General features: G+C 27.2%; 5 protein-coding genes, 1 long non-coding RNA gene and 1 other non-coding gene across 10 annotated transcripts; 3 read left to right on the plus strand and 4 right to left on the minus strand.

Annotated features, from left to right (window-relative positions):
* Nucleotides 1-122: 122 nt before the first annotated feature.
* On the minus strand, nt 123-466 carry LOC122628473. The gene is made up of 2 exons (XR_006327058.1): nt 281-466; nt 123-198 (listed from the first exon to the last, which is right to left on the minus strand). It is a non-coding gene; the product is annotated as an uncharacterized LOC122628473 (long non-coding RNA).
* A 14-nt stretch (nt 467-480) lies between these two features.
* Nucleotides 481-2,188, plus strand: LOC122628379 (THUMP domain-containing protein 1 homolog). The gene is made up of 5 exons (XM_043810634.1): nt 481-830; nt 908-1,075; nt 1,142-1,386; nt 1,469-1,700; nt 1,781-2,188. Exons 1-5 carry the CDS (start codon nt 636-638, stop codon nt 1,922-1,924), a joined length of 984 nt encoding a protein of 327 aa, XP_043666569.1. The 5' UTR covers nt 481-635; the 3' UTR covers nt 1,925-2,188.
* A 288-nt stretch (nt 2,189-2,476) lies between these two features.
* On the plus strand, nt 2,477-2,548 carry Trnaq-cug. Its single transcript has one exon. It is a non-coding gene; the product is annotated as a tRNA-Gln (tRNA).
* A 163-nt stretch (nt 2,549-2,711) lies between these two features.
* LOC122628941 (nuclear receptor coactivator 5) lies at nt 2,712-7,064 on the plus strand. Of its 2 annotated transcripts, none has more exons than XM_043811838.1 (7): nt 2,712-2,964; nt 3,093-3,359; nt 3,451-4,330; nt 4,402-4,482; nt 4,550-4,749; nt 4,830-5,252; nt 6,011-7,064. In XM_043811838.1, exons 2-7 carry the CDS (start codon nt 3,125-3,127, stop codon nt 6,220-6,222), a joined length of 2,031 nt encoding a protein of 676 aa, XP_043667773.1. In that variant the 5' UTR covers nt 2,712-2,964; nt 3,093-3,124; the 3' UTR covers nt 6,223-7,064. The 2 variants fall into 2 exon arrangements, with proteins under 2 accessions (XP_043667773.1, XP_043667782.1); XM_043811847.1 differs by having other exon boundaries at nt 2,716-2,964; nt 6,014-7,064.
* A 429-nt stretch (nt 7,065-7,493) lies between these two features.
* On the minus strand, nt 7,494-11,173 carry LOC122629291 (SET and MYND domain-containing protein 4-like). Of its 3 annotated transcripts, none has more exons than XM_043812582.1 (6): nt 9,922-11,173; nt 9,192-9,855; nt 8,826-9,112; nt 8,467-8,750; nt 7,917-8,394; nt 7,494-7,629 (listed from the first exon to the last, which is right to left on the minus strand). In XM_043812582.1, exons 1-6 carry the CDS (start codon nt 10,106-10,108, stop codon nt 7,622-7,624), a joined length of 1,908 nt encoding a protein of 635 aa, XP_043668517.1. In that variant the 5' UTR covers nt 10,109-11,173; the 3' UTR covers nt 7,494-7,621. The 3 variants fall into 3 exon arrangements, with proteins under 3 accessions (XP_043668517.1, XP_043668510.1, XP_043668500.1); XM_043812575.1 differs by lacking the exon at nt 7,494-7,629 and having other exon boundaries at nt 7,637-8,394; nt 9,922-10,181; nt 10,370-11,173; XM_043812565.1 differs by lacking the exon at nt 7,494-7,629 and having other exon boundaries at nt 7,637-8,394; nt 9,922-10,181; nt 10,273-11,173.
* Nucleotides 11,174-11,237: 64 nt separating this feature from the next.
* On the minus strand, nt 11,238-12,208 carry LOC122629299 (prefoldin subunit 4). The gene is made up of 4 exons (XM_043812586.1): nt 12,038-12,208; nt 11,866-11,970; nt 11,630-11,746; nt 11,238-11,543 (listed from the first exon to the last, which is right to left on the minus strand). Exons 1-4 carry the CDS (start codon nt 12,074-12,076, stop codon nt 11,391-11,393), a joined length of 414 nt encoding a protein of 137 aa, XP_043668521.1. The 5' UTR covers nt 12,077-12,208; the 3' UTR covers nt 11,238-11,390.
* A 232-nt stretch (nt 12,209-12,440) lies between these two features.
* Nucleotides 12,441-15,289, minus strand: LOC122635328 (leukotriene A-4 hydrolase). The gene is made up of 10 exons (XM_043825427.1): nt 15,148-15,289; nt 14,863-14,975; nt 14,563-14,717; nt 14,393-14,504; nt 14,235-14,303; nt 13,891-14,164; nt 13,522-13,817; nt 13,165-13,419; nt 12,809-13,104; nt 12,441-12,738 (listed from the first exon to the last, which is right to left on the minus strand). Exons 1-10 carry the CDS (start codon nt 15,188-15,190, stop codon nt 12,507-12,509), a joined length of 1,845 nt encoding a protein of 614 aa, XP_043681362.1. The 5' UTR covers nt 15,191-15,289; the 3' UTR covers nt 12,441-12,506.
* Nucleotides 15,290-15,294: the final 5 nt, after the last annotated feature.

Here is a 15,294-nt window from a genome sequence, read left to right on the forward strand (position 1 = left end):
AAACTTTAGGAAGGGACGAACTAAAAAATTTGTTATTTGACTTTAATATAGAATTTAATTTATTAAAATAAAATTATGATTTTAATTGAATTATGGAAAAGAAAAATGTATTAAATATAAAATAATCATATACGATTGGCTTTTATTTTAGCGATACGAACACTCGATTATTTCATTGATACGCATGCAAATGAAATTCTGAAACAGAGAAATAACAAGATAAGTATCGTAATAGAGTCAAAAATATTAGAAGAAATGATCGATATAAAAATATATTTACCTTAAATCTTTGTTGATACTTGGAGCAAAAACCTTTTGAAAGAGCTTTGCTGTTTATGTATTTCGTAAATATTATATTCTGTTACACGTTGACTCGAATCAGTTTACACGCAAAAAGGTACAACACAACAAACTTATACGTCGGTATAATAGGCTTACATTGTGGATAGTGTTTCCCCCACCATGTTCATAGTTCACATTCTATCCATATCTGCCGCTGAAGTCGCACGCGCTACGAGCAGAAGGTAACAAGTAGCCTTAAAACTACGCGGGTTGTCATAATTGATAAAAGTGAACTTTTCCATTTATAAAATTATTTTATCATTATAATTGTTATAATTATTTTGTTTATATAGATGGAGCAAAAAAGAAAAAAATATTATTTTCCGAATAAGGATAGTAATCAAAAGAAACGTAGACACCTTACTTTAGAAACAGGCATGACAGGATTTCTATGCACGTGTAATTTTCGTGAAAAGGACTGTGTACGAGATGCATATAAATTACTTAACGAATTTGCAGACGAAATTTATGGATTAAACAACGATAAGGTATACCAGTCGATTGAATAAAGTAATTTAAATTTTTACGAAAATTGTTATCTATAAAGTATATAATTTTTTTTGAGATATCAACGATCTGTGCGAAAGAAGACTCTGTAGTAAATGAACTACAGTCTCCTGAGAATGATCAGCAAAATAATAGCGATGAAGAAGATATATCAACTGCTTTAAGCAAAGAAATTAATCAATTAAAAGCAGAATCTGAAAAACCAATTGCTTCAAGAAGATTTCAGGTAGATTTTTTATCAAATTTTGTATTGTTTAGTATACTAACTGTATAACTGTATAACTTTTATCAGGTGGTATATACTGGTGTAAAAAATGTGGTTTTTATTAAAAGTACATTATCGAATCCTTTAGAATTAGTTAGTCATATAATCAAAGAATTAGACAGAACAAAACAGCAACGCAGTAGATTCTTATTAAGACTTTTACCAATAGAAGTTGTATGTAAAGCATATATGAATGATATCAAATCAACAGCAAGCGTGATATTTGAAAAATATTTTTCTCAAGAACCAAAAACATATAGTATTGTATTTAAGTAAGTATTATTCAAAGATAATCAAGATTTATTTAGTTATTGATAGTATTGTTATAAATATAATAAAAAATCTTTTCTTCAGTCGTCACAGTAATGACAGTATAAATAGAGAAGAAATTATTAATGACCTAGCAGAAATAATAAAGAAAAAAAATCCTGGAAATAGAGCAAATTTAAAAAATCCAGAACTTGCTGTTGTGGTAGAAGTGATAAGGGGTACATGTTTGATATCAGTTGCACCTGATTATTATAAATATAGGAAATACAACTTACTTGAAATTTGTGCTGTAAAACAAAATATGACATGTGCCAAGGTATATTACATATTAATGATTATGCATGAATAATACTGGTGATTTACAAATAAATAATGTTTAATTATTTTTATACATAGGATTGTACAATAAAGAATTCAGATACAGACAAGAAAGAGATTGAAATATCAAATAAGTCTATTACTAATACAGAAAATTTATTAATACAAGACAGTGAAGATGATAATGCAACAAAGTCTGAAACATCAAATATAATCAAATGAATAACAGCATGGAAAGTGACAGTATGTTTGCTTATTATTTAAAAGAGGAAAAGATAATATTTAGTAAATTGTAATCAAAAGTGAGTTCTTGTAAAAATTTCATTTTTCTCTATATAAAGTTTGTTTAATTATCAAAATTCAATATAATATATGAATAGCATATTTATATTTGTATGCTATTATTACTAACTTGTTAATATATGTATTGTACTGTATGTATGTCTTACTTGTTCTTTCAAAATATTATATATTATTCTTACAAAACGTGAGTAGTATTTTACAAATACTTTAACGTTAATTTATCATATTGTTTAATAGTCATATATTACTAAAAATTTTTTTTTAATTTTATTTCATTTTCAACAATTATTTTTTAGCATTCATATAATACCCACGATTATTTTTTTTTTTATAAAAGTAAAATATTATTATTTCAGTATACCAATTAAATCATTAATATATTTTATATATTAATATTATATCGAAGCATTCTATATAAAAAAATGGAAATAAATGTAATCTATTTACAATTTATAGAACGAAAAATATCAAGGTCCCATGGTGTAATGGTTAGCACTCTGGACTCTGAATCCAGCGATCCGAGTTCAAATCTCGGTGGGACCTGGCAATTTTAATTTTTATTAAATTTCGTAATTTTTATCCTTAAAAATGCTTATTTTATATGTTAATTAAAACGTATTAATAATATACGAAAATATATTAAATTTTTTTAGAAACAACAATAATGAGAAATCTCATCATCAGATATTGTTTGTTGCATATCTTAAAGTCGGACATAACATTCAGCGCCATCAGCTGACCGTGTCGTTTTTATGAATCAAATTTATTATGTGTAGCGTTGATGTGTTGAAGTACAGCGCTCATTTGTTTAGTGGCGGTTTATATTTGGGAGAAAATAAGATTTCAATGGGTGTGTACTATTGTCAAAATCGAAAAATTAATACGAATTCCATAGATTTCTTATTTAATCATATTTTTGTCATATTCATATTTGGAATAAATAACTGAACTGTAATAACGTAAGTATTTTCGTATTAAGATATAACCTCACACTCACAAATTGTTTGCAACATCTAACGAATTATCCATTACAACATTGGACATCGAAATGATATAGTACATCATAATATATTAAAATTATTTACAGTGTTTGTGTATAAGATAAAAAATTAATTCAAAATGAGTGCGCGTCTTTTAAAAGATCCTGCTACCGTTAGTAGTCGCATATTCGTAGGACATTTACAAACAGATGATATGACAAAACATGAACTAGAAGAACACTTTTCAAAATATGGAACTATTGTGGGATCACTGATAAATCGAGGATTTGGTTTTGTTCAATTTGAAGAAGAACAATCTGCTCAGAAAGCTATTCAGAATGAAAATGGAGCAATGTTCAAAGGCAGAAGAATAGGTAGAAAATCTTTTTATTTGTTCTCTTCCAAATTTTAATACATTATTTAAACCTTATGAGTACCGTTGAATCAACAAATTTTTTTTCATAGATGTTAGACCTGCAAAAAAAGATTCTCAATCTGGTAGTAATAATACAGGTGGAGGAAATAGTAGCGGAGGTATAAATAATTCTGGAAGTATAGGTGGTTCTGGTATCGGTAGTGCTAACAGTGGACTAGGAAAACCACAGGGTAGCTCTAATAATCAATTTGGTAGCACAAACAATCATTTTAACAATGCAAATGACTCCTTTAGTAGTGGAGGTCAAGGCTTTAATAATACAAGCCAAAATCTTGGTAATGATAATCAATTTGGTAGCAATTTAAAAGGAAACACTTCCATGACAAGTCAATTCATTGATGGAAATCAGAGCAGAGATAGTACAAATGATCAATTTGGCAATATGAACCAACATCGTGGAAATAATGATCAATTTAATAATAATAATCAGAATAGAAACAGCAATCAGTTTGGTACTGGTAATCAAAACAGAAGTGGAAATGAATCATTTGGTAGCGGTCCAGGTAATCAGAATAGAGGTGGAAATAATCAGTTTGGCCTCTCTACGAATCAAAATAGGCCAGGTGGCAACCAAAATCGTAATCAAAATATACCTGGTGGTAATCAAAATTCAGGCAGTGGAGGTGGAGGAGGTACTACTCCTGGTGGAGGTGGTAGATTACGAGGCACTAGAGGTGGAAAAAATAGAAATAAAAATAGAGATAATTCTTCTGGGAACAATTTTAGAGATCGTAGTCCCATTAATAGAAGCACTCGTATAGATGATAAAAGTGGTCGTGATTGGGATCATAAACCGAATGACAGACTACGTAGCAACACTTTTGGAGGAAGAGATTCTTTTAATGATAGTAGCTCTCGTTATGACGATTTCAAAAGTTCTGGTCCACGAGATATGAATATAAGCTTTGGGTAAAATTTTTTTATAAAAGTATTGATATTAAAAATGGAATAGCATTTTACAGAAATATATGTTTTTTTAGAAACTCTGCAAATACAGATTATTCAACAATTGCAGCTGAAAAAAATGACTGTGAAATTATAGTAGTTAATAAAGCATTAACGTAAGTTGATATTTTTTACTAATAAATATTCTTTACATGTATTATAACGAATTATATGTAATTATAGAGAATATGCAGAAGCCATTGAAATGCGTTTGAAGAAAGTAGGTTTAACTGTAGATCTATTATTTCCAAATGAAGATGTTCTCTTGAGCCGTGTTCTTGGTAATATAGCAAGTCGTGGTTGTTTATATGCTGTAGTAGTGACTCCTATTAATCAGGAACATCACTCTCTCACACTTAACATTTTACATGGTTTACCTCAAGGTAATTAATTTTAATTATTCAGTTACTTAAACCATATGCATATACATATTTGCACGTGTATAATTTTAATTGATTTATAGAACACAGAAATATGCCCGTTGAAGATGCTATTAATTTAATATCAAGGGATTTTGCTAATTACAAAGCAGGGGGTCGTTCAGTTCCTCTTAATACACCTCTTGCAATCGAGCGTCATCCTGACGCCATCCAAGTCCTCCTAAATATGTTAGCAGACAATCGTCAATTGACTGTACTACAATATGACAGAGTTATAAAATATCTCGAAGTTAAAAGAGAAGAACAAGTACAAGTAGAATTGGGTGATGCAAAAGACTTACCAGCTACAACATTGACAGTTAATGATCCGAAACAAGCTGAGCTACAATCGAGAATACTTAATATTTTGAATAGCAATAAAAGCAACTCATCAGCTCCAGCACCCAGTCCAGTTCCAGCACCAACACCAGCACCGGCTCCTGTCCCTCCAGCTAATTGGGGAACAGGTAAAAGATATAGAATTACACTGATAAACTTTAAATTCTATATATACACTATTTGGTACTCCAATAATTTTTGTAATATAGATATTATTGGTGTGATAGTATCAATAAATCAGGACAGTTCAACATTGAATGTTAAATCAAATATCTAATAGGTATCCCATCATTAATTTTTGCTAGCAACAAATATTAAAATTATATTATTTTTTTATTATCATTTTCTTCATTTTAATATTTAGTTATTTCATGTAAAAAATTTATACTGACAATTTATGTATTTAGTATAGTACACTGAAGCATAAGCTTAGTGTTATTGTTTTATAGTAAAACTGCAGTTATGCTGAGTTTTTTCTAATGATTATAAAGGATTCTATTTCCTTTATTGTACCGTGGTACAAATCATATCTTACACACAATACTTTATGAAATTTTTTATACATTAGGGAAGATAATTCCTGCGTGACACACGTCAAAATTTATCTTCTCTTTATTTTAATACCGCGTATACGGACTTTTGCTATGCAATTTCCGTTTTTTATCCGTGAATAAAACTTCTCTTGAAGAAGTTATTACGTGCGCGTTCTTACGTGCAATTACGATTGTTCTTAATCAGAACGAACTTCGTACGCTTTGAAATTAATTGAGTGCAAAGTGGTGTTTTGTGAAATTGCGGCACAGTGTGGTCAAAGCGAACGAACTTCAAATCATACTTTGTCTGGGCTTGTACCCACCGACTTCATGAACACATCATGTTATGCCAGCAGCATCAACAAATGCCACATCAGCATCAACGACTTCTACAACTACAACGGGAGTTTCACCATCGCCATTATTAAATGATCCAACGGTTCAAAAGGCCCTTGACAGTTTGTTACAAGGCAATTTGCTCAAAAGCATTGGTGACCAACAACCAGCAGCAGCAGCAACAACAACACCTCTTTTTGCAGCTTTTCCTAATATTGGTCGTTTTTAACTAGCTTCACAGTAATTCATAAAACTTTGTTAACTACTCGAACCATTTTGTTCTTAATCACTCATTTTTTGCTACCTTATTCAATGACAAATATATTGCACACTTTATAAAAATTGTAGGAAAATGACATAAATCATTTTCTTATACTCAATACTGCATACTGTATCCCTATATTTTAATTATTTATAAAATGCTTTCTTCTTTGCATCCAATCATATTAAAACCACAATGCTTTACATACTAGAATATTCTTTTATAATTAACAGAATCCTCAAAGTTTACCTAAATTATTCATGATCATATTACTTTTAATCACATCTATATAATTTCTGTACACTATTGAAAAATTTTGTTAAATAATGTAAAAAAAATTGAATATCTTATTGAATCTTTATATTTGAAGTTACATTTAATAGGGACTCGGTATAATAGCAGTATACAAATTTTTTAATTGTAAATGTCTCATTCTTTGATATAAGTAATCAGAAATGATAGTGTGTGTGTATATCTCTACATATACACTCATTCACACACATACGTGTACGTGTGTGTACTGCTACTATATGATTTCATTATAAACTCAGTATAAAAGTTATTATGGTATGATATGATATGATTTTAATTTAACATGAACGCGATATTAATTTGTTCAGTTACACATAATGTCTTATATGCAATATAATGATATTATAAACTTAATCGGCCTTTCATTGTTTTCTAGGAGTAGCAGTAATATTAAAGATTATTTCTTTTACTTGATATAAGTAATGTAAAAATATTTTTCATTAATAAGAAGACAATTACATTTTTAAAATAATATATAGAATACCATATGCAACTAAATCAATTTTTATGTATATATATCTTTAATGATTTTTTTATATAATTTATAAACTTTACACTATCATAATGAATTATTAAATATGAATTTCTCAAATCCTGGTAAAAATATTTGCATCTCGTAAAAATAATTTCATCTTTTAAATGTGACAATATAATGCATTTCTTTCCATTAACAAATATTTCTTTTCATTAATTATATAGATTTCTTTCTTACTATTAATAGGAATAAAATATACTTACTTTTTTAAAAGGTAAAGTATTGTTACAAACTTACAATGTTCATATATAGTTACATGTACACATTAGTTTACTGTAATTTCTTCATATTGACATTGATTGATAAATAAATAAATGTGTGTCTGTATACATATATATATATATATCAATATATATGTATATATATATATATCACATTACATTTCTTCAAGTTGATGTAAAAATGATGTGCATGTATTTAGTGTCATCTAGCAAAATATACATATAACTTAAATAAAAAATTTCTAAAAAGATTTCGTGTCTTTTATTAAATGTACTGTTCAATATTTAAACCCATGTATTACGGATCTAAAAAACAAAATATATAATATATAATACACAAGTTCATTGTTTATGTCATTAATAGCATTAACTCTTTCCATATGTTTATAAATAAAGCAATAGCAAAATACTTAAAAAAACAATATTTGTTAATGCAAGAAAAGCAACTTTATTGGAGCTAGTTTATAAGAAGCTGCATGGGTATTAAGGAAAATAAAGCAGTTTTTGTTTAAAGCATATAAATAAGCCATTATATGTAAGCAAGCCAAGCGATTATTATTTTGTTTGCAATAATTAAAATCACTTAAATTTACCTAAATAATAACTTTTTAGATATTGTTCTGCATGAACTATCTCCTCACATGGTTGAGATACTTCTTTAAATAAAATATTAAGAACGTTTTTTACTGCATCAATATCGTAAATGTTCTTAAGCAATCTTTGTTTAAAGGGTTTTAATTCTTCTACAAGTTGCTTATTTTTGGTAATCGAACCAATGTGATTACGAAGTATTTCGGTATATATGGGCCAATTAAATACACATGCAGGACATTGACAGTCAAAAAAATAATCTTGCATTATTTTTTCTTTCCTTTCTAAACGTGGCATATATGCATATTCAGGGCCATAACTTGTAAAAACTTGATCTCCTGATAAAATTGGATGTAACGCACGAGTAATCATAGTCAGTCCTTCAAAATGTCTAAACGTATTTGGACTACATGAATGATTGTACAAACTGTGTGTTACATATAACCCTGACCCAGATTTTATTCCTGGCTCTTGTTGTACCTAACAAAAGTAAAACAAAAAGTGAAATGACAAGAAAGTATCACATACATTTTACGTATTTATAAAACTTACTGAAAAACAATTAGAAGACATAATAACACAAGCTCGAAACATAATACTACCACAAAATCTTAAATCAGAAAATTCACTTATATCTTCCAAATAATCTATTTCATATTTTTTGCCAAAGAAATTAGTTTGTGTAGCTAGAAGAATAGTAGCAAGAGCTGAAATACATGCAAATGCACTGATACCGATCAATGGTCTAGTAATCATATTTGTTGCAAGACTTAAAGCAGATCGAGCACTAAAATTATAGAATACACCCTCATCTGTAAAACCTGCTGTTCTGCTATCTAAAGATAAACAATTACATTTAAATATGTTATACTAATTGTGTAATATATCAAATATTAAAAATATAAAAATACCAGGATTGGATTCAGCAATTTTCATATCTTCTTGTAATTCCTTTATCTTGGAACCATTTTCTGTTACTACAATTAAAAGTCTAATAATTTTAGTAAGCATTCTTATCTTGTCTTTATCAACATTCAATAAATTTTTTAATAGTACCAAAATTGGACATTCTGTCATATGAGCCATATCCCAAGCTATCTTCTTACATTCTTCTGAACAATATTGTGCAATTGGACAATTTGAGCATGGTATTAAATTATAACATCTTGAAAGACATTGATGACAATGTGTATAAAACCTATAATATTAAAATCATTTAAAAATTAATTTAATTATTAAATAATTTAAAAATTAATTTTATTAAAATGTCACTATACCTTTCCTCATAGATGACGTGTGCATACGGATTTTCGATGGTAATTATATCTCCTGGATTAAAATTTTTTGTAGCTATAAAATGACGTCCAAATTCTTTAGAAAAAACAATTTTGATACCATCGCTGGCAGCAGGGCACTCTTTATTTGGACCATAAGCGAGAAATAAAGAACCTTCTTTCTCTAAATACCTTGGCTTTTGTGTTGTACATTTGATTGGTAAATGATTGATATTAAAAAATCGTTTTTCATGATATTGATTATCAGGCAATAAATTTTTTTCTTTATTCTTGTCATTAGCATGTATAATATCATTAGTATCTGTTTTTGTAATATCTTCTTTTGTATCTTGATTTAAACAAATTTGATCTATAATTTTTTCAATGTTAGTGCATTTATCCTCGGATATTTGTAAAATTTTCTTAAGTTCATCGATCGCTTTGGCTCCTCTTTCCTTAAGTCTTTTTCTTTTATTATCTGGATATCCACATAATAAAGCAGCATCAATATCTATCAAACATTCTTTGTACATTTCTTTTCTGAACAAAGCTGCAGATCTATTTGCATGTGCATATGCCATTAACTCTTTATTATTAGCATATGCTAAACTTTTAGTATAACTCTCTATAGCATCAATGTCATCACCCACAACAAAATGTTGATTTCCTAAATTAAAAAAAAGAAATTTTTACTCGTATAAAATAAAAGTATATTAAGAAAATTTTTATTTACCTTCTTCCCTATATCTAATTGCATCATCTGCATTTTTTCTTTCAACATTTAATGGTGGTAATTGAGATTTTACCATATTTTGTAAAATATGTCCAATAAGAGCTTCACATTCCTTTTGTAAGCCATATCCCACATGTGATACATTCTTTTGTTTAAGATTCAATATTAACTCTTTTGCTAGATCCATATTATAATCATAAGATGTTATAAAAGTAACAACAATTTACTTTGAAATAAAATTAGATATGACTTCTACAAAGCTGTAAACAGTATTGGAATTACAATAAGTAAAAAATATATAAAATCATACATTTAAAGAATAAATTAATAAAATTATATATTAATATTCACATTACTATTTAATTTTTTTATTTATATTAACATCACTTTTTTATTCAACAAATTTCTATACTTGTAATAAATATGTACTTTATTAGAAGTTGCTTACTCAAAGAATTACTGGCTATTGCATTGGCCAAAGTAGTACATGTACTAAGATTAAGACTATGAGGTGAGACTAAAATTACCTCTAGGAAAATGAAAGAGGGAACTAAAGACTGTTAACTACACAATCAAAGCAACTACGCTCTTAGTGTAATTTAATCTATTAGAAATTTATTATGTCAATACTACACTACATATTTTGTTTGTATAATTAAAAATATAATTTTGCATTTTTAAATAATACCATATATGATCTACAAGTAATAAAAAACAAATGTAAAAATATTATATTATTATATTTTTGTGATATTGTACACATTTAAGTGCTGAAAATAGGAAGAAATCATTTCTAGTATTCAAGTCATTTAAAATTTGCTTGAAATATAATAGATACAAATATATAAAGATTCAATATTTTTATTAATTTATTAAAACAAAACAAAAATAAGTGATTAATATAATGTAAATTTATTTTATTCTTGAAAAATAAATTTATAAAGATATTAGAAGTACTTATGGAAAATTTTATGTAGGAAATAGAAGATCTAATACTTATATTGTAATATGAATGTGAATGTACTAAGTACAAATAACTTGGCTATAATCCAAAATTTGTAGCAGTATTTAGCACACAATCATTTTTTATCTTTTATATTCCCCTGTTATTTTTGAATAACATGTTATATATTTAAAGATAACTGATTAATACTTAAATAATAAAAAAATAATCAATGTTGAAAATGATTTTCTTTCAACTTATTTTTTCCCAGTGGGATTAAATTTCTTCAACCGAAATAAAAACTAATACAATTATATTAAAATATATATATATATATGTTTGTGTGTGTATATGTAATAAGGAAAAATACATATTAAAGATATACTCATGTATTATTTTTTTTCATGTATTGAATGACAATAACTTTGGAAATCAGCAGTCAATTGTTATAGCCAGAATAGAAATAGTTTTATATGTCAAATTGTTGATACAAACTTTTTCTTTATTAGAAACTATTTTAAATAATTCAGTCTTCTTCCCTTTCTAAATTTATATGATTGCCAAACTTTGCATATAACTGAGTTTTCAATTCACTCATCAATGATTTTAGTTCATCGCATTTACTTTCTAAACTTGCTATCTCTGCTTTCTTTTTTTCTTTAGCATTTTCTAAACAATTCTGAAATCATAAATACATTTAACATATAGTGTTAAAATACATATTTTAGAACTATAATTCCATTTCCATTTATGGATTATAAATACCTGTGTTTTTTCAATATCTTGATAAACAAAAACTTCTCCAATATAATATGGTATCTTAACATCATCATCTGCGAGAGTCAACTCATCACAAGCATCTTCTAAATTTTTCAATTCATTCTGTGAATATAAAAAAGTGATTCAGTTTCGTCAATTTTACATAAAATTAAACGACGTATGACCAAATAAGGCTATGAATTAGCAAAACGATATAAAAATAGATTATCTTTTCTAATTACTTGTTTAAGTTTAAGTTCTTCTTTATAATCTTCCAATTTAGCATTTTGTCTTGCAAATCTGTTGATTTTTTGTTGATCGTCGTAAGTAATATGAACATCGGAATCCTATAAACGTAAAGAATAAATTAACCTTTCTAATATTGTAATAAGACACCTGTAGCGATTCACTTACTGGTTGAAATCCACCTTGTTCTGTTTTTCCTCCGGCCATAATTATTTATTTATTTATTAATAAATTTTGACTTATAAATTACGTATATGTTTATAAAACGTACTTTACACAAATTAACATTAATCGGAAACCGAATATTCTACTTCCTCACATCCATAACATTTTGTAATTCATGCGCATGCGATCGAAAACGTCATACTAATACGCATGCGCATAAAATCCGCTCTAAATTATTAACTTTTATGAAATAATAATAGTTAATAAATATTAATATGCGTTAATAAACAATCTGTATGATATATATATATACATATATATATATTGAATAAATTAATGATTGTATACATTGAAATTAATTTAGATTAAAAAAAAAAAAAAAAACTATGATTTTTAAAGATTCGTATTTTCAGAATATGAAAAGCCAATTATTTATTACAAAAATACATTATTGACAAAATTACATAATTTTTCAGTCATTAAGATGAAGATCTTTAGCTACCATATGTGCAGTAACATACATCATTTTATTTTTATTTTTTAAATATGTATCCACCGCAGTCTGACGCATTTCCTCCCATTTGTAAAGGTCACGAAATATCGGGCGAACAAATTTCAATCGTCCTTGTTCTGTTGCAAAATCTAAAGCATCTGATACTTTCGATGCCCAACGACTTTTTATACATAAGCGTAACCATAAAAATCTAGATGTACGGAAATATTAATAAAAAATGTAGATATGTTATTACGCACGAAATTTTATACTTAATTTACCTTATTTCAGCATTTTTTATAGAATTAAAATCATATGTATCTTGCATAGTTTCAAGTTTTTTTAATGACAAAATAGTGGACGATGCACGTAACTCAGCTAAAAATGTTATCTTTTGAATTGCAGTTAAATTTTGTATGTCATTTTTGTCAAAAGGTGATGTAGTAGTTTCTTCCCATGAAATCCATTTTTGTGCTAATTCAGTGCAGGCAATAGCTAAACTTTTATCATAATTTGGAATAACCGGTGGCATGCCAGGTGTATTAAACCATGCATTCCAATCCACTGAATCTAATAGCTGAAATAAAAATTTCGTGTATTTAAAATTTTTTTATTTTTAGTGCCATAATATTATTACCTCAATCTTATTTGGAAAATACTTGTATAGATATTCCTTCCAGTTATTAGTAACTATACTTTTATATTCATATGTATTTAAATATGATTTTAAGAAAGGTTCAAATACATCTGAACCACCCAATAATTGTTCTAAATAAAATAAAAGTGTATGACCTTTTTCATAAGGTACAACTGAAAATGAATCATCAGGATTGATCCCTATTAAGTTTGGAACTAAATTTGTTATCTGATTTGATTTTCCAAGTGTTTCAATCTGTAAAAAAAAATCTCTGCATAATAAATGCTACTCATATCTTATATTTAATGTTTTCTGAGTAAACATATAAAATAATATGTCAATATTTTTTTTACTGACACATTCTTCCAAAGATTTAAGTCCATTTAATGCACTAAATTGGCGATATTTTTCACCAAACATCCTTCCATTTATTTTTCTCTCAACAAACATTGTGAAACCTTCATTCAACCAAAAATGTTCAAAATTTGCATTTGTTACTAAATTCCCAGTCCAGCTATGTGCAATTTCATGAGCTACTACATTAGCTAGAGAACGATCTCCAGCAAGAAGAGTTGGTGTGACAAATGTTAGACATGGATTTTCCATTCCTCCAAATGGAAAGCTTGGTGGGAGCACTAACAAGTCATATACACCTATTAAAGATAATATTATATAAAAATAATTAATTACTGAAAATATACATTTTTTTATAAAATAATATCATACCCCACACATAGGGTCCACATATTTGTTCAGCAATTTGTAACATAGTCTCAGTTTCTGCAAATTCATATGCACTACGATCTATATACTCTTGCTCAGCCCAGACAGTACTTCTAGGACCAATCTTTTTAGATGCTAATACACCTACTGCAATAGCTATTAAGTATGATGGTATTGGAATAGGTTGGTGAAATCTATATATTTTTGTTGTTTCAGAATTTGTAACATCATCTAATAAAGCAGACATTAATACTGTCATCTCTTGTGGTGCTGATATCTAAATAATTTACTGCATTTGTTAAATAGATTCATATTTTTTTGTTATACTATATTAAATATTTGTTTACCTTAGCAGAATAAGTGAATTTGACAGATGGTGTATCTTGACAAGGTAGCACAGATCTAGCATGTATAGCCTTCACAACATAATTCAATATGATTAATTCATGTATAATAAAAATAATTTTTTTTTCTCCAATAATTAAAATATAAATAAAATATTTACCTCACATTGAGAAAATAAATAAGGATATTTTCCTCCAGCTGTTTGTTCAGGTGTCAACCATTGTAAACCAGTTGCATCTGATGATGTCTCATAGTTAATTTCAAATTTGTATCTGAAGATAAAATTTTTTAATTATTAATAAAACTATAAACAAATAATTCAATTATTACCTTGTATCATTTTCATTAGATGCATCTATAGGTGTTGGTAATTCTATAATAAACTTAGAGCCATATCCAATATCATTTTCTATTTTATAGTTTAGAGTGGATCCATTATCAACATTTATAACTGATAATATGATAAGATCACGATTATCTAAAATCTAAATATTTAATATAACAGTTAATATTATATGTGTGTGTGTCTGTGTGTGTGTATATATATATACATCATGTATATATATATATGTGTGTGTGACATAAAAGATAGAAAAATAATAGAAAGGTGTAATTCGATTGATTTCTTACCACTGTATTTGTAGCACCTTTTTTTTCTATGTCTAGAATTGCTTTACCTGACAAAACTTTTCTATTAAAATCAACATTTAACTCTAGATGAACATGAGTTACAACTGCCAGATCTGTAAATATTTATTTAAAATAATTGCTAATAAAAACGTTATAAATGTGTATATATCGGTTTTTATATTTTATACAATTTTGATAATGATATGCATTAAACATATAATATGCATCGAACATATTTATTATAATATACTATATAATTAATGATAAGACGCGAATATGAAATACCTGGCCTAGAAAATGAATTTGGATCATTCTCACTTAAAGCCATTTTATATATGTATATTAAATTATAAAGAAATATTTAAATAGATTTCTAAAAAATCACAATGACGATGTTACAACAAGTCAGGGATTCTATTAAATGACATGCGC

The sequence above is a fragment of the Vespula pensylvanica genome, chromosome 1 (assembly GCF_014466175.1).
Source record: "Vespula pensylvanica isolate Volc-1 chromosome 1, ASM1446617v1, whole genome shotgun sequence".
Classification (NCBI taxonomy): domain Eukaryota; kingdom Metazoa; phylum Arthropoda; class Insecta; order Hymenoptera; family Vespidae; genus Vespula; species Vespula pensylvanica.